The sequence below is a fragment of the Ziziphus jujuba genome, chromosome 6, assembly GCF_031755915.1.
Source record: "Ziziphus jujuba cultivar Dongzao chromosome 6, ASM3175591v1".
Lineage (NCBI taxonomy): Eukaryota > Viridiplantae > Streptophyta > Magnoliopsida > Rosales > Rhamnaceae > Ziziphus > Ziziphus jujuba.
The window spans coordinates 29,551,269-29,574,964 of record NC_083384.1 but is presented as its reverse complement, the minus strand read 5'-3'; the positions used below and the strand labels follow the sequence as shown (position 1 = coordinate 29,574,964).

The window sequence follows — 23,696 nt, the reverse complement described above, 5'->3', positions numbered from 1 at the left end:
GTGATTCAATTTGGTGGAAAATAAGACAGATTTTTAGTGAGCTTGCTAGTTATGATTTAATTGAGAGGTGTTCAAGGTCAACAGTTTTTATATATATATATATATATATATGTGCTTCAGTTATGAAAACGGTGCTGTTACACTTAAGGAATTGGTTAGGATGAGTCAGTAAAGTTAGTTCTCTTTTTTTGGAGGCATATAAAAGTGGCATAACTGTAGAAACAGAGCAGTTAGAAACAGAAGCTATTAGTTCTCGATAAAAGCCTTTGTTCTTCTTTTTTTTTTTTCTCTTTTCTTCTTGTAGCCTATTTCTCTTGGTATTGTTTAGGATCATTCTGGGTGAGTGATTTGTGAGAAAGAGAGATGTTGTAAAGGGTTTTCTGGTTTGGTTTCTCGGTGTAGAGAATCTGTATAACCAAGAGAAATTACTGCAATGGTGTATCTGATCTTTGTTCACAATGCAAGAACTTCTTGGATGGAGTTCACCGAGGATGTAGGTCATTTCCAGACTGAACTCTAAAAGTTGTGTGTTATTTCTTTCTTTCGTTATTGCTGCTTTGAGTTGATTTAGTATTGAATTAAGTTTCAATAGTGGTATCAGAGCAATCCTACATACTCAATTCATAAGAAAGAAGCTTATATTTACCATCTGTTTGAACAAATTCCTGAGTGACGAACCAGAAGTCTAAATGGGATCCAAGGTAGAATTAGAAGTCTTCAACAGAAAAGGACATTTGCTTTTATGGAGGTAGAAGAGGAAGGCAGTTCTGGTACAACAAAAAGTTGCCAAAGCCATAGATGAGTCTTTTCCAGAGAGTCTTAGGGAAGAGCAGAGGAGAGACATGGATGAGATTGCCTACAGCACCATCATATTGCATATCTCTAATAGCATCTTGAGGAAGGTAAATGATTCTAAGACTGCGTCTGAAATCTGGAGTAGATTGGAGCAATTATATTTTGTTAAATCTTTTCCAAATAAAATATACTTGCTAGAGAAATTCTTTGGTTTCAAGATGAATCCAACAAAGGATTTAGAGGAGAATCTTGATGAATTTAACAAATTGGGTTTAGATTTGGCTAACTGTAACGAAAAGTTCACTGATGAACATCATGCAGTGATTTTGTTAAATTCTCTTCCTGATAGTTATAAGGATATTAAGAATGCAATTAAATATGGAAGAGAGATCTTAACTATAGATATTGTTTGAAATTCTTTGAGAGCAAAAGAGTTGGAAATGAAAATTCAGAGGCCTAACACTAGTGGGGAAGGTCTGATTACTAGAGGAAGAAATCCTCTTAGAAACTCGAAAGGCTTTAATGACAATTTCAGGGGAAAATCCAGAGACAGGTCTAAATCTAAGTGAAGAGGTAAAGGAAGGAAATGTTATTATTTCCAGAAAGAAGGTTATCTCATTAAAGATTGCTACAAGAGGATAAATAAAGAAAATAGAAGAAAACGTTCTGAAAATGGAAATGCTGCTGTAGTAAGCAATGAGGATGACATTGGAGATTTCTTGGCTGTTTCAATGGATCAAACTAGTCAAGAATGGATTATGGATTCTAGATGTACCTTCCATATGTGTCCAAGACATTATTGGTTTATTAATTTTCGAAACTTAAATGGTGGTCAAGTGCTGTTAGGCAATAATCAAGCTTGCTCCTGAACTACAAAGAAACCTCATTTCACTTGGAGTCTTGGATGAATCTGGTTATAGTTGTAAGTCTGAAAATTGCTCCATGAAGATCAGTAAAGGTGCTCTTACTGTTATGAGAGGAATCAAGAGAAATGGGTTGTATGTTTTGCAAGGAAAAACAGTAACTGGGATTAATGTAGCAGTTGTGAGTTCGAATCATGATGAGACTCAACTTTAGCACAAGAGATTGGGACATATCAATGAGAAAGGTCTTCAGATTCTCAACAAGCAAGGGCTGTTTGGTAAGAACAAAATTAGTAAGATGGAATTTTATGAGCACTGCATATTGGAAAGCAACACCGATTAAGTTCCAAGTTGGGAACTCATAAAGCTACTTCAACACTGGACTATACACATGCAGATCTATGGGGACCAGCCAGAACACCTACACATGGAGGTAACAGGTATTTCCTTTCAATTGTTGATAATTTTTCTAAAAAAGTTTGGATTTTTCTGTTAAAGCATAAAAGTGATGCTTTTGTTAAATTTAAACATTGGCGTTCTTTAGTTTAAAACCAAACAAGGAAAAAATTGAAAGTGTTAAGAACTGATAATGGGTTGGAGTTTTGTAATCTAGAATTTGACAATTTCTGCAAAGATGTTGGAATTCTTAGGCATAGGACAGTTAGTTATACCCCTCAGTAAAATAGAGCTACTGAGAGGATGAACAAGACCTTACTAAACAAGGTTAGGTGCATGTTGGTAAGTTCTGGTCTACCAAAACCATTTTGGGGTGAAGCTGTCATGACAACAACCTATTTGGTTAATAGATGTCCATCAACTACTATAGAATTTAAAACTCCTGAAGAAATGTGGACAGACAAACCCGCGGATTATACTAGACTAAAAATCTTTGGATGTGCAGCATATGCTCATCAAAATGAAGGGAAAATTAAGCCTATATCATTAAAGTGTGTTTTTCTAGGTTATCCCGCGGGAGTCAAAGTATATAGGTTGTAGACAAGAGACTTGAAAGACTTTAAATCCATCATAAGTAGGGATGTTATTTTTAATGAAAATATTATGCCTTGCTTGAGTAATAAAGATACAGGGACTAAAATTTCCACCAAAGATAAGTCAGTTCAGTTTGAAGTGAAGCCATATATGAAAGCAAAAGAGGACCAAATAACCCAAATGGAAGCTGAAGCTGAATACAACTTCCAGAATCTTTAGATGAGCAACTAGATCAAGAAACTAAAGAAGAATCAATTGGTGAAGGCTCTAATCCTCTACAACAATACCAGCTGACCAGAGATAGGCAAAGAAGAATGGTAACACCCCCTGTCAAATTTATTTCTTTTAACTCCACTATGTTTACTCTAGTATGCTTTCAGAAACTTGCAGATCAGAAACCTAAAACCTAGTTTGAAGCTATGAAGAGTAAGCATTCCAGATTGTGGTATAAAGCTATGTTGGAAGAATTGAAGTCCTTACATAAAATAAGAAATGGGTGTTGGTTCCTAAACCTGCAACTCAGAAGATAGTTGATTGCAAATGGAATTTTAGAGTGAAAGAGGGGATATCAAGTGCTGATCCAGTCAGATTTAAGGCACGATTGGTTGCCAAAGGATTCACACAGATACAAAGGATAGATTATACTGAAATTTTCTCACCTGTGGTGGAGTACACAACTATTAGGATGATAGTAAGGAGATGGTTTGCTTGTTGAAGAGGTCATTATATGGTTTGAAGCAATCACCTCTGCAATGGTATAGAAGGTTTGACATTTATATGTTAAAAGTTGGATTTAAAAGGAGCAGCTATGATAGTTGTTTGTATTACAAGGGTGATAACTATCATGAGTCAGTCTACTTACTATTATATGTAGATGACATGTTATTAACTAGTAAAAATTATAGAGAATATCAAGGTCATTAAGGATGAGTTGAAGGCTGAATTTGACGTGAAGGAGATTGGACCAGCAAAGAAAATTTTAGGCATGAATATTGAAAAGGACAGATTGAAGAATCATCTTTTCTTGAATCAAAAAATATTGTCTAAGTTTTCTATGAGTGCTACAAATTCAACAAATGTACAACTTGAGAATCACTTCAAGCTATCTGCCAGTTTGTGTCCTAAAATCGAAGAAGAAAAGGAAGACATGAATTGTAACATCCCGTCCCGAAGTACATCAGAAATTTTTGTCACATTGATCGAGGTTGATTGGGTTTGATTGTCGTTGACCGAGAAGGGTAAAAATTTGACTTTTTGCAAAGTATGCATCGATCCGAGTCTATAGACTAGTAGCAAGTCAAAAACAGAGCTACAGTTTGAAAGGTATGAGCAAAACAAGTTGAGATCCAAACTGTTCAAAGGGTGCCGGAGTTGACTTTTTGTTTATGCAAAGTTGAGCTTTGACTCATGCATGGTTGTAAAGTAATCATCCATATAAGTTCATAGACTAGTGGCATGCCTGAAATGGATATATGGTTTAAAAGTTATGAATCTGCAAAGTTTTCTAATACATCATTATTTTATTATTATTTTATTTTACATTATTTTATTAATTTCTTTTCCTTTTCTTTTTTCTTTTTCTTTTTCTTTATTTATTTTCTTTCTTTTTCTTTTCTTTCGGGCACGTGAACAAAAAAAAAGGAAAAAGGAACACTATTCATCACCCCCTCCCTCTCCTTCTCTCTCTCTTCCCTCTCTCTCTTCTTCTCCCTCTCTCTTTCGGGTCTTCCCATTTCTAATTTCTCCGGCCATCGAAATGAGGCACAAGCTGGCCAGCGTGACATTCCATGGCTGGGCGACTTCGGCGGCCAAGTTTTTGGCCGAATGGCCGACGGACATGCCGGGATCAGCTCCCCAAAGTCGGCGGTCGGCAGTTCTCCAGTCGGCCATTTTTTGGCTGTTCTTGGCCGTGAGACAGGTCTTTCCCCCTAGATTTCAACCCCTTAGTTCCAAAAATAACCTTCATTTGCCTAAATTTCGAGCCGTTTGTGAGATAGAAGAGGGGGAAGTTCTACTGAAACCTTCCGTTCACTTTCCGGCTATTTCCAGTCGAGTTGAGTTCAACGGAGGTCGGTAATGTGATCCTCATCCCCTTAGCTTTTCGTTGATACCTTATTTACAAATCTTGGACACCGTTTATGTTAAACCCCTAGGTACCGGGTATTATTTATCCGAATAAAATATTAATTTATTTGATCCTGTGTAATATTATTATTCTAGGAGCACATGCGAGTCGTAAAATTGATACTATAGAAGATCTTAGTTGGATTGCGTGCTCGAGGTGAGTGATCTACCTTCAAATTTAGTTTTGGATGTTTAATTATATGTATTTTATATGTATTTTGTGATAATTGATTATTTGAAAATGTAATATTTCATGTGTTAATTGTTTAGTAAATTATAATTGGAATTTATGCCAAAATTGAAGGAAATTAAGTTATTTTTGTATTATAAATATTTTTTGGGTTTTAAGAATTTTCTTGAATTTGAGGTTTAACTTAATAATTATTGAATTTTGTTGTTGGAATATTTTATAATTAAATATTTGAAAAATATGTTTTATGTAATTAATATGAATAGAATTTCCATCTAAATTAGATTGCCAATTTATGTTATTTTAATAAATGTTTGGGTGCCAAAAATATATTTGGGAATTAAAAGAAATTGTGATTTCAATTTCCTTTAATAATTGTTATGTTTGTTATGTGATTAATTATATTTTGAATTTTGAGGAATTGAAGGAATATTTATTTTAAATTATTGTTAATTTCATTGATGGATTTGAAATTGATGGAATTTACGCGATGGATTTATGGTGATGATTTATAAAGGAATTGTGAAAAATTTACGGGTTTAATTGGATGGAATAAACCAAGTGGTACTTATGAAATTTTCGAGATTTTGAAAATGTATGAATTTTATGATTTTTAGATGCACCATACACGTACTGGTGTTCTGTATACATGAATATGATTAGCGGACAAGTGGATGTGATTAGTGCACAGGTGGGTGTGAGTAGCATACAGCTGATTTATGGGGTTGTCCTATGGTTGCCATCAGATGAGGGTAGGCCGCCTCTTCATGACTGGGACACCTATTAGCAGCGGCACAGTAGGACGTCACGCGACCGTATGCCAGTTTTTCTCTTTAACCTCCTGTCTGGCGATGCTTGGGACGCTGGGTACCATTGGTGCCACTGGTATATAGTTGATGCATCAAATTGTTTTCATGACATGATTTTAAATTAAATGTATTTAATAATGTTTTTACTATTTATTTAAATTTAAAAGTTTTACATAAATTTTATGAAAATGTTATCGTGATTTTATTACCTATTCTCATTAATGTTTTAAAAGGTATTTGCCTTGATTTTATCATTTAAATCGATTTGGTATTTAAGATAAATTCTATTATATTTTTATCATTTATTTTAAATAGATGTTTAAATTGATTTAAAATGTTTCTTTGATTATTTCATTGATTTAATTAATAAATTTTAAAATTTATATATTGGGTTTATTTTTGTTTTTATACCAAATTTCTTGAATACAAGTTTATTTATGATTTTATTTTATTTTATCTAAAGATATTTTATTTCCATTATAATTTTAGATCCTTAAACTCTTGTATTTTATTTGAAATTTATTTGACTAATTATTTTCTGAATCTTGGGGCATAAAATATCGGGTTTTGTGAAATGTTTTTAAAAAGGGAATATTTCAAATTGAGTGAATCGTAAGGGTTTTGAGAGAAAATATTATTTTCAAACACTTAGTAATTAATTACTTATTTATTATTAATTAATCAAGTTCATATTATTGCTATACGATTATTATTTATTTTCCTGATTAGTTGATTGGGTCACTCACTAAGATAATTACCATCTCACGTTTTTAAATTCCGTTCCCATAGGCCCAGGTAAGTCGACGTTGATTGTCCGGGGGCGAGCTCGACATCTTGGTTTGTTGCCGAAAGTCCAAGAGGCTTTTTCTTCCTTTACTTTCTATCTTGTATTATTTCTTTTATTCTTTTATTGTATTAAACTTCATAGTCAATTGTATTTGATAATGCTCTGTATACTATTTGAACAATTATTTATTTAATTATGCATTGGTTCCTTGTTGATTATTGAAATGCTACAAATTGGTGGACTTGAATTGTAGTAAGAAGGGAGGAATAAGGTGGTGTATGTAGAAGTGTGTTTTAAGTATGGGGAATTTGTGGTAAGTCCATCCCTTAGGGGAGTTTCTGCAGGATTTTCCATTGGAGGGTTCGGTAGGGTTTTCCTGGGATCAGGGCTTGTCTAGGGTTCCGATAAGGGATCTTGGACGGATCCTGACATGAATAATGTGCTTTATGCAAGTGCAATAGGGTCTGTCATATATGTTATGATCTGTACAAAGCATGATCTAGCTCATGCAATCAGTGTTCTTAGTAGATATATGGTAAATCCTAGAAGAAAACATTGGGAGGCTCTTCAATGGCTTCTAAAATACCTTAAGGGGACTTATGATGTTGGCTTGATGTTTAGTCACTGCAAAGAAAGTGTGGTTCTCAAAGGATATGTAGACTCTGATTATGCAGGTGATAGAGATAGAAGAAGGTCAACTAGTTCTTATGTATTTATACTTTGCAATAATTGTATCAGCTGGAAGTCTAGGCTACAGTCAAGAGTGGCATGATCATCAACCAAAGCTGAATATGTTGCTACTGCAAAAGCTATGAAAGAGGCTTTATGGTTAAAGTGTTTGCTGCAAGAATTGAAGCTTTTAGATGGTGAAGTTACTATATATTTAGATAGTCAAAGTTCAATTCATTTGTGTAAAAATCCAGTTTATCATGATCAAACAAAGCATGTTGAAGTGAAGTACCATTTCACAAGGGCTATTGTGAATGAAGGAGTTATAGGCTTGGAGAAGGTTGCAACAATATATAATCCAGCAGATATGGGAACCAAAGTCCTTCCAGTTAGCAAACTTGAAACTTGCAAAAGTTTGCTAAGAGTTGAACCTAGTTGATAGGTTAAATCAGTGAACTGAGAAGTCCAAGGAGTCTTGCACACAATTTTTCCCTCTCACTTGAATCAAGGTAGAGTATACTGGTTGTGATTCAATAGAGATGTGGTCAAAGTCCACAGCTATTATATATATATATATATATGCTTCAGTTATGATAACGGTACCGTTACACTTAAAGAATTGGTTAGGATGAGTCAGCAAAGTTAGTTCTCTTTTTTTGGAGGCATATAAAAGTGCCATAACTGCAAAAACAGAGTAGCTAGAAACACAAGATGTTAGTTCTCGATAAAAGCCTTTGTTCTTTTTGTTTTCTCTTTTCTCCTTGTATCCTCTTTCTCATTGTTTTTCTCTTTCTCTTGGTATTATTTAGGATCATTCTGGGTGAGTGATTTGTGAGAAAGAGAGAGGTTGTAAAGGGGTTTCTAGTTTGGTTTCTAGGTGTAGAGAATCTGTAAAACCAAGAGAAATTGCTACAATGGTGTATTTGATCTTTGTTCATAGTGCAAGAACTTCTTGGATGGAATTCACCAAGGATGTAGGTCATTTCTAGACTGAACCTCGTAAAAGTTGTGTTCTTTCTTTATTGCTACTATAAGTTGATTTAGGATTGAATTAAGTTTCAATAAAGCTCATTCAATTAGTATCATCAACTTCCTTTCTACTAGTTACAAAATACTCTGCCTCTCTCATGCTCCCTAAAAAACAAAGATCTATTTGACCATATTCAATGTATGTAAATTTAGATAATCTTAGCTTAAGCCGTGTATTTCAGGTCCATATTAACATTTTTCTTTCAAAACTCGAGTATTTTGGACTTTATTCCAAACACGATATTATTTGTAAAAAGAATAAAAAATAAAAAATAAGAAATGAACAATATCAATTCTCAACAGCCAGCTCGCAAAAAGATTTTAACATCAAAGACTTTCATATACTTATTCCAAATTTGTGGAAGAGCTTTCAGCGGGAAAAGAATTCAACAAATAAATTAAAGACAATGGGAAACCTAACCGTGAGTAAGGGTAAAGGGGAAAAAGGAAGAGAATCTTTTGCAAAAAGTTCGAAACGTGTGGAAAAACACAGAAAATTTGGTCAATTTTCCGATCCAGCTACCATGCACACAGCTGATAAATAATGGATTTAGAAAAATTATAAATAAAATAAAATAGAGAATGTATTTTAAGCTTTTTTATTTTTATTTTTAAAATAGATATACTATTTTTTAGATATTAAGAAAAAAATCACTTAAATATATATTTGACCCCCTAAATAAAGAATTAACTTATCTATAGACATTATATTCTTTTTATATTATAAACACTTTTAGTTAAATACAAGATTTTTTTTTTTGATAAAAGATACTATTTAAATTATAGATTTAATTAATTTAATTATTAGATAATATTGTAATTATTTATTAAGTTATTAGTGATAACTTTCAGTGATAATTATTCATATTTACATATTTATTACTCAATATTAGTTTCCAAAAAAACAATTATAGCTAAATATTTAATTTAGTTAATATTCATAGGAACTTCTGGTATTTTTTCCTTAAAAAAAAAAAGATTTGGTATTCTATTGTAAAATAAAATTAACAACTTTTTTGTGTTAAATATTAAATTATATTATTATTTCTTAAAAAATAATAAATTATAGTTTGAGCCTTTAGAATTATGATTGAGTTATTTGATGAGTGCTGCAGAACAAGCCAACTTGAAAATTATTAATTATATATTAAACAATTGGCACTGACAGCGTGTTATTTATTGATGTGTTTATTTTTTTAAAGTGTATATAGTTTGTTTACTTTATTATGATTATTATTATTATTATTAGTATTGGTATTGGTTACGAAAGTTAGATATTTTTATTAGTTGTAAACGTAAGAAAAAAATATATATATAAATACAAAATCAAAAACAATTTTAACTTGTGTTAGTTTTTAATTTTTTTTTCCTTCCTTCATATTTGGTAATTAATTAACATATTTTATCATTAACTAATTTTAATAAATAATTAAAATAAATAAATTATATACAATTTAAAAAAATGTATAAAAATTAAACATGTTAACAACCTCAGATTTTTATTCAAATTAACTATTCTTTGTCTGGTTATGTAATTTATTTTATTGTTTGTATTGTGCTTTAATTTTAAACCAACAAATCACAAGGATATTCCATGTTTATATAACCTTAAGCGAATAAATAAATTTTGGAAACATGTCTGATCTGCCGTGGGCTCCACCTTTCATTTTATTATAATCAGAACCGAATGACCAGTCAATATGTAGTACAAAAGTGGGTCTTCCTTGATAAAGCTAACCTCAATTATATTGTTCTCCGATCTAGTCTATAGTGAAGTAGCGTAACTATTTTCTGATAACTTTAATTAATTATCTCTGCGCATCTTCCCGGAAGAGGAGAGTTTTCGATCTGTCATCTCTGAGTGCATCCTAATATACATAAAATCTGGCTGAGAAAACTTTGATTTTACCATTAACATTTTCCTTCTACTTGTGGATTTGCTGCTGGTTATAGCAAGAGCATGGCTTCTTCTTCTCTTTCTCTTGAAGAAAAGTACGATGTGTTTCTCAGTTTCATAGGTGAGGACACGCGTCATACTTTCACTAGCTATCTTTATGCAGCTTTATCCGCAGAGCAAATATTAACTTTCATGGATCACGAGCTTGAGAGAGGGGATGAAATTTCACCAACACTTAGCAAAGCCATCGAAGAATCCAAGATTTCGGTGATCATTTTCTCGGAAAACTATGCGTCATCCACATGGTGTTTGCATGAACTTGTGCATATACTTGAATGCAAGAAAACAAGAGGGCAGATTGTTATGCCAATCTTCTACGGCGTAGATCCATCGGTTGTACGAAAACAGAAGGGGAGCTATGGAGCTTCATTTGCCGAACTTGAAGAACGTTTCAAGGATAGAATGGAGAAGGTGCACCAGTGGAGGTTTGCTTTGACAGAAGCCTCTAATCTATGCGGTTGGATTCGAAGGATTTCAGGTAACTTTCTATTCTACAATCATTAACTACATCTCTTTAAATGAATGATAGAAAATTGATAAAATCCATTTTAAGATGATAAAAGATATTAAAATAATATAATAATAATGAAACGTAGTCAATAAAAAAACTCTGTTTTCGTTTCAAATTGGCCAGAACCACAATGAAAATAGCTAAATTGCTTATTTCAAATAAATTAATAAATATATTACTAAAGTTGCTACATTTTTTTTTTCACATAAGACACTTTATATCTATATGAATTTATGTCAAGTTCTATTTTTCTAACAATTATATATCTCTTTCGATCATTTTTGTAGGCTTGAGAACAAATTAGTTCAAAAAATTGTTAAAGATATTTCAAAGAAATTGCCAAAATATCTTTCATTAAATATGCATATCAATGGACATCTCATTGGAATTGAAAAAACGATCAAGGAAATTGAATCAAAATTATGCATTGGCATAAAAGATGTTCGCATTATAGGTATTTGGGGCATGGGAGGTATTGGCAAGACAACCCTTGCTAGTGCTGTTTTTCAAAGATTGTCGTATTTTCAATTTGAAAGTTACTGCTTTCTTTGGAATGTTAGGGAAGAATATTTAAGGCGTGGACCAAATTATTTGAGAAAAAAACTTTTGTCTGAGTTATTAAGTGATGAATCTATTTTGAGGATGGATACCCCATTTGTAGCATCACCTTTTATTCATGACAAACTCAGCCGCAAAAAGGTGCTCATTGTTCTAGATGATGTGGATAGTTCAATCCACTTAGAAGCCTTAGTAGAAGGATATGATCACTTTGCACCTGGGAGTAGAATCATTGTCACAACTAGAAACATGCAAGTACTGATTAAAAAAGAAGCTGATGATATTTACAAGCTTGCAGGGTTAAATGAGACTGAATCTTTAGAGCTGTTCAATTTGCATGCTTTTGGAAAAAGTTCCCCTTCAAAAGATTATGAACTGCTGCTAAACCGTGCGACAAGCTATGCTGATGGAAATCCATTAGCTCTTAAAGTCTTAGGTTCTTTCCTTCACTCCAAAAGCACAGATGAAAGGGAAAGTGCATTAAAGAAACTGAAACCACTCCCAACAAGGACATTTTAGATGTTCTGAGAATCAGTTATGAGGGACTAGATGATAAAGAAGTCAAAAATCTATTTCTTGACATTGCATGTCTAATTAATCAGTCTTTTACTAGAGATGATGCAGAAAACATGTTAGATGCGGGTCATTCCTTTGTGAAAATAGGATTAACTGTTGTTATTGAAAAGTCTTTAATTGAAAGTCGTTAAGACAACAAGTTATGGATGCATGATTTGTTGCGGCAAGTGGGCCGGACAATTGTTCTTGATGAACATAGAGAACCTGGTAATCGTAGCAGATTGTGGGATGCCAGAGATGTTTGCCATGTATTCGAAAGAAATACGGTAAGTGCAAACGCATTATTGATTTTTTTTTTCTTTTTTAAATGACAGATAACTTCTTACAAAAGAAATAATAAATACAAAATCATTTCCAAGAAACAAAATTATGAAGTGTATATAAGATTTCTTAATAGATATCCTTAATTATCCTTATCTATGTTAGTGTTCATATGATCATCAGGGAACTGCAGCAGTTGAAGGCATCTCATTTAACATGGTCGAAATTAGTAAAGATGTAACATTGTGCCACGCAGCCTTCTCAGAGATGTATAATCTACGAATTCTCAAAATTTATTGTGACAATATTGATGAGAACAAGTTCAAACTGTACATTCCCCGAGGTCTTGGTTCTTATCTTTCTGATAAGCTAACATATCTTCGGTGGGATTTATACCCTTTAAAATCTTTGCCATCAAAGTTTTCTCCTGAAAATCTTGTTGAGCTGATACTACGTGGCAGCCATGTTCAAAAACTTTGGAATCATCATGAAGTTAAGGTATGCTTTATATGTCTACTGTAATTAGATATTAACTTGCATTCTAATTAACTCTAATCCTTTTTTTTTCTCCTCCTATTACAGTCGCTTCCAACATTAAGGAGGATCGATCTTAGCTATTCCAAGTTCCTTACTCAAATACCAAATCTCTCTCTGGCTCCGAATCTGGAAAGTATAAATCTTAAAGGGTGTAAAAGTTTGGTTCAGGTTCTTTCATCTCTTCAAAATCTTGACAAGCTTACATATCTAGATTTGAGTGGCTGCTCCAAACTCAGAGATTTTGAAGAGATATCAAAAAGAACAGAGGGGTACTTGGATGTTGCAAGGTTAGGAGGCATTAAGAATCTTTTAATTAATTTCACATCTCTCAGAAGTTGCATCCAAAGTTTTACGGGCAATTGATGCCTCTACTCATCTCAGGGTCACATTTCTCAAAAGTTTGCACCCAATTTAAGATGTTTACTTGTAAGTGAAACACCTCTATAGACAGTGCCCCCATCAATTGGGCATCTTTCGGGTCTTGTGCGATTAGATTTGAGTTATTGTAAAAGTCTTAAAAGTCTTCCATCAAGCATTTGTCATTTGAAATCTGTTGAATCACTGAATATGTCTGGTTGTGAGAAACTGAAAATGTTTCCAGAAATCTCAGAGCCTATGGAACACTTGACATCTCTTAATTTAGATCAGTCGGGGATTAAAGAGTTGCCAGAGTCAATTGAAAATCTAGTATTCCTCAAAGAATTATCTATGCATGGATGCAAAGACCTTGAGTTTCTCCCCAACCGTCTATCTAAATTAACGAACCTTGAAACGATAAGGCTCAACCACTGTTCAAAATTTCTAAAATTGCCTTCCCTTCCACCGTCTTTGCTCTACTTGTCTCTGGATTATTGTGAGAAATTGAAATCTTTACCAGAGCTGCCATCACTATGTTTGGATTTGTATGCAAGAGGCTGCACGTCACTGGAGAAAATTTTAAAATGGAGGGCTCCACTATTAGACGATCTGGATATTGATATCACTGGAAATAGGGGTGATTCTGTTCAAACTTTTGACTTTTATGGATGTGAGAAATTGGAACAGAACACATGCAACACCATGCTCGATAATCGTGCAGTAATTCAAATTCTATCTCGTCTAAAATTTGTAAAAGCTGTATGTATATCTATTTCTCTTCGTTTGCTGAGATGCTTTATGATTTTTAAGCTAGTTTATTAATTTCCCACGTTCATGAAACAGGGCAACGATAACATTAATGTTCCAGTTTTACGCTATCCGGGATATGAAATTCCAAAGTGGTTCAGCTATCAAACTTGTGGGACTTCAATCAATAATATTATGCTTCCGCCATATTGGAATAATGATGACTTCTTGGCTTTGGCTTTCTGCATTGTTCTTCGTCGGAATAATTGACCCTGAGATAGACTTCGATATTCACTGTGAACTAAATCTCAAAACTATCGATGATGGTCATCTTTACAAATATCATGATTATTCTTGGTGGGTATCGGAAAACAATGTTAGATCAGATCACGTGCTCATATGGTACGTAGAAAAACGGTTTTTGCAATATTCTAAATGGAATATACTTAGCAAAGAAATGGATGGACTAAATTGGCCATCTACTTGTAGCACTGAGACCTCTTTCCATGTCTCTCCTTGTTATTATGATAGTGAACAAATTTTAGACATTGGAAGTGATCAAACAAGACATGGGTATGGCGAGATTAAGAAGTTTGGGGTTCGGTTTTTGTACAAACAAGACATGGAGAGATGTAATGCAGAAACTGAAAGTAAGAATAAGAGACACTTCAATGAATGTTGTGAATCAAGTGGAAGGGATGCTGTTGACTCTCTTGAGGAAGAAGACTCTGATCATGAATCACATTCTAAGAAACTAAAAGTTATATGACTGTTTAGAAGATGCAGAGCAATGGGACGTTGAGGAACCTAAAAAACATAACAACTTGTGCTACAACTTCAAGAAATGCTTTGCTACTAATTATGAAATCATTGTTAGCTCTGATGTATATGGAACAAGAAAATCAAAAGCATATTCTGTGTATCCTAAGGTAAATCCATTTTATTTTATTTTTTTGGCAAATTAATGTGTATGAGTTAATATACTGTTTACAACATGCATTGTGTAGTATTTTAATTGTATTAAGATATAAACTAATAAATTTACAAATTGTAAGGTAATCTCTAAAGGAAATTTTTGTCTTTTGTTTGAAATGATACACACAAAGGGAAAATAAAAATATTTGCTATGAAAAGTATTTTGATGGACTTTTCATGTACATATTGGTGAACTTCGTTTATCACCATTTGGCATGTCTTTTGTAGTTTCAGGCTTCGAAGAAAATGTGTGTGAGCTATGTAGACACCATGGCACGTAGCTTCAAATAAATGAATGGTATAGTAAGTTGGAGAAGTTCTCTCTTCCTCTTGTTTTTCTTCTTATTTTGGCATTGCATTACTTAATTTTATATATCAATATGAATTTCTTTAATAACTATGAACCATTTTACATATGTTTGCAGAGGAAATCAAATAAAATAAGAATGTATTTCATAAGAATTATGAGCCTGAGTTGTTTTTGATGCATTTTATGGGTAAGTACATCTTTACATCTTGTCGAACATTCTTAACTTTCTGAATATAATATTTATCTATTTGATTTAATTTCTTACTTTGTTATTATTCTCTGCAAAAGTGTTTGATAAAACGTGTTTATGAATGGTTGGACATTTTTGTGTTTTTGAATTGTACTTTGTCATAACAAATACTCTTTCCATTACGAGCTAAATAGTAGATTTCTGAGTCAGCATAGATTTGGTTTTGAATTAGATGATGTCATTTTGCCAAAATATATCGATTTTATGATCAATTGCATCCAGTATGCATGCATTTGAAATATTAGCTTGATTACTACCAAGAAGTTAAACAACCAAGCATGATATATGGGTTAGCTAGGAGCTCTTTTCTCTTCTAATTTGTTCCTTCAACTAATTATTTTCTCTACAGAGTTACATCAAATATCTTTCTACATGAGCAGTACTACCATTAAGTTAATACATGGACAGCATTGTAACATCAAGCTGAACAATTGGGTGCCTTTGTTTTTTCTTGATAAAATATGGTGTGAGTTTCTATCTATAGTGACTCATTTCATTTTGACTGGTCTTGTTAAGATTATCGTGAAACTGCTCAATACGAATTGTATTATTTTTCTTATTGATGGAAACAAACTGTAACATTTAGTAAGCAAGTTTTATAGGTTCATTGTCAAGTTATGGTTATGTGTCAAATTAAAAGTGTAAGGATTCTACTTCATATTGAACTGGCAGCGAAGCAGAGATGCAGTTCCTTGGATATAACTTAATCTGTTTCAATAATTTTGTTACTATTAATACCGAATAAGCAGCAATGCAAATTTTTACTTCTTTCTTTTCAGAATTCTGATTATGTTTTTATGTATAATCTGATTTAGTACTTGTTCGCTTACTGGGCACCAACAAAGCTTCTGTTGTAGTTAATTTATATGCTTCTGTCATTGTCTGTAAAACATATAAATTGGGCAGTCTTCACCAAATCCTAGTTTTGTTTCTTTTTTTTTTTCCTTCTCTCTTTTTTCGGTAATGACCAAATTCTTGAGGTTAAGTAATTACAATGATGCCCAACAAAGCTTCTGTTGTAGTTAATTTATATGCTTCTGTCATTGTCTGTAAAACATATAAATTGGGCAGTCTTCACCAAATCCTAGTTTTGTTTCTTCTTTTTTTTCCTTCTCTCTTTTTTCGGTAATGACCAAATTCTTGAGGTTAAGTAATTACAATGATGTATGAACTCTCCAAGTGCTTTTCTATATAATAAAAAGAGGAGAGACAAGAAGATAATACTTAAAAGGAATAAATAATTGAGACTAATAATTCATAATTAAAGCCATATCATATGATTAAAAAAAATTGGTTGTCTCTTGAGTCTTGGGAAACGATTTTTTTGAGATAAAGAAGTGTGGGATTTGGTTGGTAAACAAGGAAGATATAGAGCAATTGATGCAGAAATTAAAGTTAAGAAGAAGAGACACTTTGATGAATACTGTGAAGCAAGTGGAAGTGAAGTTGTTTGCTCTCATGAGGAAGATGATGATGATGAATCGCATCCTGCAATTAATTCAAAGAAATTCAAGATTATGTGACTGCTTACAAATAAACGTGTAAAATTTAGTTGTTGCATGTATAATGCAGAGCAATTGGATGCTGATGAGCTAGAAAACAGAGCAACTTGCTGCTACAACTAGGGGACATTTTTTGCTAATAATTATGTAACCAGTGCAAGTGAGTTTTTTGTTGATGTATGAGGAAGAAAAAAGGGACAGACAGATTATATCCTAGGATTAATTTGAAAATAAGCCATCCTCATCCTGTGGCTGCTTGCAAATTAAAGGTAAAAGTTAATTTTCTTTTGTTTGAAGTGTTATACTTAAAAAAAAGGAACACAACTTATTTGTTTCAAAAATTGTTTTATGGACTTTTTCATGTGTGTGTGTGTGTATATATATATATATATGTGGGGGAACTTTGCTTATTCTTAATATGGCTTCCCTTTTGGTTTCAGGTTATGAAGAACCTGCGTGTCAATTGTGGAAATGCTTTGACACTATGCTTCAAATGAATGATGTGGTACCTTTGAAAAGTTCTCTGTCCCTCTTGTGTCTTTAGTTATTTATTTATTTATTTATTTATTGGGGCTTGGAAGCAGTGGTCCTTTCTGTAGTCACCAGTATCTAAGAACTTTCATAACGGATTTCTGCGTGACAGTTGGATGCAAATCTTGAAATGACACTCTGGATATGGAGTTGCAATTTTGGTCCATATATGTATATGGACCAAAATTGCCTAAGATAAAATAGGCCCATAATAAAAGCCCAATTTCTTTACAACAAGACGAGCAAAAAGGCCTCAGATTCGTCAAAAAATTTGCATGTCAAACATGCCAAGGATGAAGCACAACCAAACCAACGGTGACCAGTCTCAGGGCATATTCATTATTTTACTTGCTTTCATTTTGTTCCAATGAACCAGGAATCATCCAAAGAGGAAGGTAACAAATTGCAGCTCATTGAAATTCTGCAAAGTCATATCTATGATCTGCGTCTGAATTCTGACCCATCCTGAACTTGTAAAACTGGGGACTTAAGGTTAATCATATATATTTGAGTAATCGAAAGAGTGGATGAAATAGATGAATAAGCATGTGACACTGACATACTATATGTCCTATATATGTCTCATTCATCACTGGGGTCATACTAACACAATTTTTAATTACCAAAAAAAAAAAAAAAAAAAAGAAAGGATCAAATCAAACATAAAGTTGTTAATTCCAATGCCAAACTTATGGTAGTTACTTCAAATAGTAGAGCCCCCCGTTAGAAGTTAATTTGATTTCAATATCAAAGTTTATAATTCAATCCCACAAGTCCATTATCAGATCAGTTTTCAAGTACCTGACCATTTACAAGAGCTTAGGAATTTAATTTTAATGAAAGCTACAGTTATTTTTCTCTTGTCAGAGATCATCTAGCTTTCGTGATTTGGTCCATTTCTTAAGAGTTTAAAGTTTTGAAGCAAATGATACCTTAATATGGTATCAAGAATCTAATTTTTGGAGCACTGAGTGATTCAATTTGGTGGAATATAGAAGAGATTTTGGTGACCTTATACAATTAGTACGGTCAACTTCCTTTCTACTACTAGAGGCTCTCCATGATGCTCTGCCTCTTATCAATTTCCCTAAAGAACAAAAATTTTATTGACTATTTCAATATATATAAATTTTGCTAATTTTAGCTCAAGTTGTGGATTTTAGTTCCATTTTGACAGCACCTGAAACATGAGTCTTGTCTATGTCATGCCCATGATTTGGAATATTAATTAAAATAAACAATTATATTTCATATGAATATGGCTCTGAATTGTGTATGGTGCATTTTGTTTCTATTTACTTATGTAACATCTTGTTAAACATTTTTAACTTTTTTTCTTTCTTAATTTATATTAGAGATTCTAAAAGGGTCTATAAGGTCTTTGACCATTTTATTCAATGTAAATTTTGGTATCCCTTGAGTCATGAATTTCATTGCCACTTGAATTCTTGTGCTTCATATTGCATAAAATTATTTTTTTATTCAAAACTCGAGTATTGTAGAAGTTTACAAACAGAACTTGATTTTCTTATTTTACGTTGAGTTCCATTTCTTACATAATTTAAATCTTACATGGTTTTGTCCATTTCTTAAGAGCTTTAAATATTTTGATAACTTAATTATGGAATCAAAAACTTCTTGTTTAAGTAATCTTCTTGTATAACTTATTTGATTAGTATCATCAGCTTTCTTTCTACTTCTTCTATTATGCTCTGCCTCTCCAAAAGAACAGAGATTTTATTGACCATTTTCCATGCATATAAATTTGGATATTCTTAGTTTTCTTTTTCTTTGTGTGTGTGTGTGTGGATAATCTTAGTTTAAGCCGTGTATTTCAGGTCTATTTTATACAACATTTAAAACATGACTCGCGTGGGCGGATATAAAACATGTTATTTTTCCTTAATTACATATTATTACTAAAATTTAGGCAATGAGCCCCTTCTCAATTTCTGATTTCCTATTTAGTATTCATTAATTTTCTTTATAAAATTTAATTTTTCCTTTTTAGCTTAATTAATTTGTCTAATATACTCTATTAAATATGACCAAAAAGAAAAAATCTATTAAACAGTCCAAAAATATTTAACTTTACATGTAAGCCTACAATTTTCTTTCTTTGACAAATAAAAATAATATCTAAAAATATCTTTCACCATTGAAACTAGTTTTTTTTTATATACAAAAATATCAATTTCATTTTAGTTTTTGAGTATAATATACGTAAAATATTTTTCTTTTTAAATATTATTTCTATTATTAAACAATTTTATTATTTTAAATTAATATATTAAAATAGTTAAATTGTAAATATAAATTACTAACTGTGCCTTGATGAATAAGTTTTGTTGCTTTATTATGAACAATTATAATTTGAGGGATTTTTTTTTTTTTTAATATTTTCATGGTGTCCCTCTAACCTAATTTTCTTCGTCTAGCACTGACGACTCAAAACTGTTTATCTTATAAATTCAGGTTTGCACAGATTAATTTCTTTCAAAACTTGAGTATCTTATACTCTATTCCTACTCATATTTATTTGCAAAATGATTTTTTTTTTTTTTTAAAAAGAACAATTTCAATTCGCAGACAACCAGCTTCATCTTAACGCCATGGAAATATCATCATCATTATCATCACCGTATATATACTTATTCAAATTCTATGGAAGATTGTAGATTTCAGAGGGAATAGGAATAAAATGAATAAAGACAGTGGAGATGACAGGACCGTGAACGATGAGGAGGGGCGAAGGGGAACAAGGAAGAGAATCTTTTACAGAAGAGTTGAATCATGTGTAATAATCAGGAAAAGTGAGCGGCATTAATTAATTTTGTTAAATAAGATAATATTTTTCTTTCAGTCAAACGAGAATATTTTTATTAAAAAATAAACATTACCCATGGCATTTCATAGTCACTTTGACCTACTGTAGTTAAAAGCCTTTTTTTTTTTTTGACAATAACAAATAGCTTTTAGCCATAGCAATTAATTGTTGCCAAGATTGAGGTTAAAATCTTTTTACCACAACAAATTATGATTATAAACTTTTAACTATGAGATTAATTATTGGCCACCTGATAAGTCTTTATTATGGATTAAAATATTTAACCATAAATTTTAGAGTTTTAATCATTATTTTCATTATGAGCTAATACATTTTTTTTCTTCTTTTTTTTTCAGTGATTATTTTTTATTTTTTAGGCTTCGAAACTTTTTTTTTTTTTTTTTTTTAGGCTTCCAATTTTAGGAAAGTTAATTAAAGAAGACATGATGAGGGATTTCTGCTACGGTGGGCTCCGCTCGTCAGTTTATTATGATCACAACCACGTGACAGAGTCAACATTTTTGCGTTTTATTCATTTATTTTTATTTACCAAAAAAAAAAAAAAGAAAAAACATGTTTGGGTTATTTTATTTTATTTTTATTTTGTAGTTTATTGTAAAATAAACAAATTAATATAACATGCAATGTGGTTTGTCTGCTAAAGCTTTTGATTTGAAAAAAAAAAAAAAAAAAAAAAGCTTTTGATTTCCAACTTATTTTAACCGAAGAGAAGAATGTTTGGTAAATATTTATCTATGATCTAGTTTATAGTACTGCAATTATATTTTGGGGGTAAGAGCATCGTTTTAAATTACAAAAACAGGCATTTAGCCAAAAAAAAAAAAAAAAAAAGGCTAAAACAGGCGTGAGAACAAATTAATTCAACAAATTGTTGAAGATGTTTCAAAGAAATTGCCTAAATATCTTTCATCAACTATGCATATTAATAGACACCTCACTGGAATTGAAAAAAAGATCAAGGAAATTGAATCAAAATTATGTATTGGCTCAAAAGATGTTCGTATTATAGGCATATGGGGCATCGGAGGTATTGGTAAGACCACCCTTGCTAGTGTTTTATTTCAAAGACTATCATATTCAAAGTTCGAGGGTCATTACTTTCTTTGGAATGTTAGGGAAGAATATGCAGGATATGGGCTGGATTATTTGAGAAAGAAACTTCTGTTGGGGTTATCAAATCATGAAGCTATTGCAAGGATGGATTCGCCATTTGTAGCATCACCTTTTATTCATAACAAGTTACGCCGAAAAAAGGTCCTCATGGTTTTAGATGATGTTGGTACTTCGGTCCAATTAGAAGCATTAGTTGAAGGGTATGATCAGCTTGCCCCTCGAAGTAGAATCATTATTACAACTAGAAATGTGCAAGTGCTTAAGAAAGTAACTGAAAATATTTACAAGGTTGAAGGATTAAATCATAGTGATTCCCTTGAGCTTTTCCATTTGAATACTTTTGGAAAAAAACCTTTTGCAAGAGATCATTATGAAATGCTATCAATAAGAGTGACCAGTTATGCAAATGAAAATTCATTAGCTGTAACATCCCACATCGGTTGGAGAGGGCACGAAGTGGCCTTTATAAGGCTGTGGATATCTCTCCCTTCAAGACGCATTTTGACAAAATCTTGAGGCTAGGGGGGAAAGAGGGAGTGAACCCTGGGCCAAAGAGGACAATATCTTGATGCGGGTGCTACTGGGCTGTTACAGTGGTATCAGAGCCGGACCCGGATTGGTGTGCCAGCGAGGACGCTGGGCCCCAAGGGGGGAGGATTGTAACATCCCACATCGGTTGGAGAGGGGCACGAAGCGGCCTTTATAAGGCTGTGAATACCTCTCCCTTCAAGACGCGTTTTGACAAAACCTTGAGGCCAGGGGGGAGAGAGGGAGTGAACCCTGGGCCAAAGAGGACAATATCTTGATGCAGATGGTACTGGGCTGTTACATTAGCTCTAAAATTTTGGGTTGTTTCCTTCACTCCAAAAGCAAAGAAGAATGGGAAGTTACAATAAACAAACTAAAGAAAGTTCCCAACCCTCAAATTCAGGATGTGCTAAGAATAAGTTATGAGGGACTAGATGATAAATAGGCTCGGAATCTATTTCTTGACCTTGCATGTCTGTTCAATCGGCATTTACAAGAGATCATATAGAAAGCATATTAGATTTCGATGATTCATTTGTGAAAATAGGAATAAGAATTCTCATTCATAAGTCTTTGATTGAAAGTAGTGACAGTCCCTTAGACAATGAGCTAAGAATGCATGATTTATTATGACAGATGGGTCAGGCAATTGTTCGTAATGAACATAAAGAACCTGGTAACCGTAGTAGGTTGTGGGATGCCAAGGATATCTGCCAATTATTGGAACGAAGTACAGTAAGTGCAAAACAAATTCATCATTGATGTCTTCTAACAAAAAGAGACAGTACCGATAAGATCATTTCCAACTGACAATTAATATTAGGTGTTCATACAGAGTTGTTAATAAGTTTTTTTTTATATATTTATATGTATATTGTATCCTTATCAATATCAATGTTCATTTTGACTCTCAGGGAACTGCAGCAGTTGAAGGAATATCACTTAACTTGTCTGAAATTAATAGAGATGTAAAAGTGTGTCCTGCAGCCCTCTTAAAGATGTATAATCTACGGATTCTCAAACTTTATTGTGACAATATTGGTGAGAATATTGGGGATAATAACTTCAAACTATTAATTCCTCAGAGCCTTGATTCTTATGATCTTTCTAATCAGCTAAGATATTTTCAGTGGGATTTGTACCCTTTGAAATCATTGCCATCAATTTTTTCTCCTGAGAATGTTGTTGAATTGGTATTACGTGGCAGTCATGTTAAGAAACTTTGGTTGTCAAAACTTGGATCATAATACACGCAACAACATAGTCATTGATTGTGTAGTAATTAGAGTTCTCTATGCTGCAGATTTTTAAAAAGATTAGGTATATATATATATATGTTCATTATTTCTCCTTCTGTGCTCTAATTTTAAGAACTCTGTGATAAAATGTTTATAATTTTCATCAGATTAGATTAATTTCTTATTCATGATACAGGGCAATGTAACTCTTAATATATGTTATCCAGGAGATGAAATTCCAAAGCGGTTCACCAGTCAAACTTCAAGACCTTCAATGAATATTATGCTCCCTCCATACTGGAATAACGACAACTTCTTGGGTTTGGCTCTCTGCGTTGTTTTTTATCGCAAGAAATATGAGCCTTTTTTATATGTTAGCAAAGAATGCAAACTCACTTTCAAAACTACCGATGATGACCATTCTTATGAATTTGATGATGGTTTAAGACTTAATCACAGCATCATTAGTCCAGATCACACGTTCATGTGGTCCGTCTCAAAATCATTTTTGAAAAATTAGAAAGAAATGATTCAACTAAGTTGGCCTTGTACTTCTAGCACTGAGGCATCAATTCATTTCCAACGTTCGTTCTTCGATCTTGAAGATTTTGGAGTTGACAACTGGGGAAGTGAACATTGTG

General features: G+C 32.6%; 3 protein-coding genes across 3 annotated transcripts; all 3 read left to right on the top strand.

Moving 5' to 3' along the window:
* Window positions 1–9,973: 9,973 nt before the first annotated feature.
* On the top strand, window positions 9,974–13,188 carry LOC125418250 (disease resistance protein RPV1-like). The gene is made up of 4 exons (XM_048464666.2): window positions 9,974–10,691; window positions 12,027–12,124; window positions 12,303–12,617; window positions 12,702–13,188. The coding sequence occupies exons 1-4, from the start codon at window positions 10,217–10,219 to the stop codon at window positions 13,017–13,019; spliced, it is 1,206 nt and encodes a 401-aa protein (XP_048320623.1). The 5' UTR covers window positions 9,974–10,216; the 3' UTR covers window positions 13,020–13,188.
* On the top strand, window positions 10,718–11,944 carry LOC125419197 (disease resistance protein Roq1-like). The gene has a single exon (XM_048464667.2). The coding sequence runs from the start codon at window positions 11,085–11,087 to the stop codon at window positions 11,799–11,801; it is 717 nt and encodes a 238-aa protein (XP_048320624.2). The 5' UTR covers window positions 10,718–11,084; the 3' UTR covers window positions 11,802–11,944.
* Window positions 13,189–13,223: 35 nt separating the features above from the next.
* Window positions 13,224–15,153, top strand: LOC132804265 (disease resistance-like protein DSC1). The gene is made up of 3 exons (XM_060818389.1): window positions 13,224–13,772; window positions 13,857–14,689; window positions 14,964–15,153. The coding sequence occupies exons 1-2, from the start codon at window positions 13,224–13,226 to the stop codon at window positions 14,028–14,030; spliced, it is 723 nt and encodes a 240-aa protein (XP_060674372.1). The 3' UTR covers window positions 14,031–14,689; window positions 14,964–15,153.
* Window positions 15,154–23,696: the final 8,543 nt, after the last annotated feature.

What these genes read in the sequence shown, in the direction of transcription:
- LOC125418250 (XM_048464666.2), top strand. Translation starts at nt 10,217, where the DNA reads ATGGCTTCTTCTTCTCTTTCTCTTGAAGAAAAGTACGATGTGTTTCTC. An exon ending in ATGTATTCGAAAGAAATACG is followed by an intron (nt 12,125 to 12,302) that starts GTAAGTGCAAAC and finishes TATGATCATCAG; the next exon opens with GGAACTGCAGCAGTTGAAGG. An exon ending in GGAATCATCATGAAGTTAAG is followed by an intron (nt 12,618 to 12,701) that starts GTATGCTTTATA and finishes CTCCTATTACAG; the next exon opens with TCGCTTCCAACATTAAGGAG.
- LOC125419197 (XM_048464667.2), top strand. Translation starts at nt 11,085, where the DNA reads ATGCATATCAATGGACATCTCATTGGAATTGAAAAAACGATCAAGGAA.
- LOC132804265 (XM_060818389.1), top strand. Translation starts at nt 13,224, where the DNA reads ATGTCTGGTTGTGAGAAACTGAAAATGTTTCCAGAAATCTCAGAGCCT. An exon ending in GTCTAAAATTTGTAAAAGCT is followed by an intron (nt 13,773 to 13,856) that starts GTATGTATATCT and finishes TTCATGAAACAG; the next exon opens with GGCAACGATAACATTAATGT.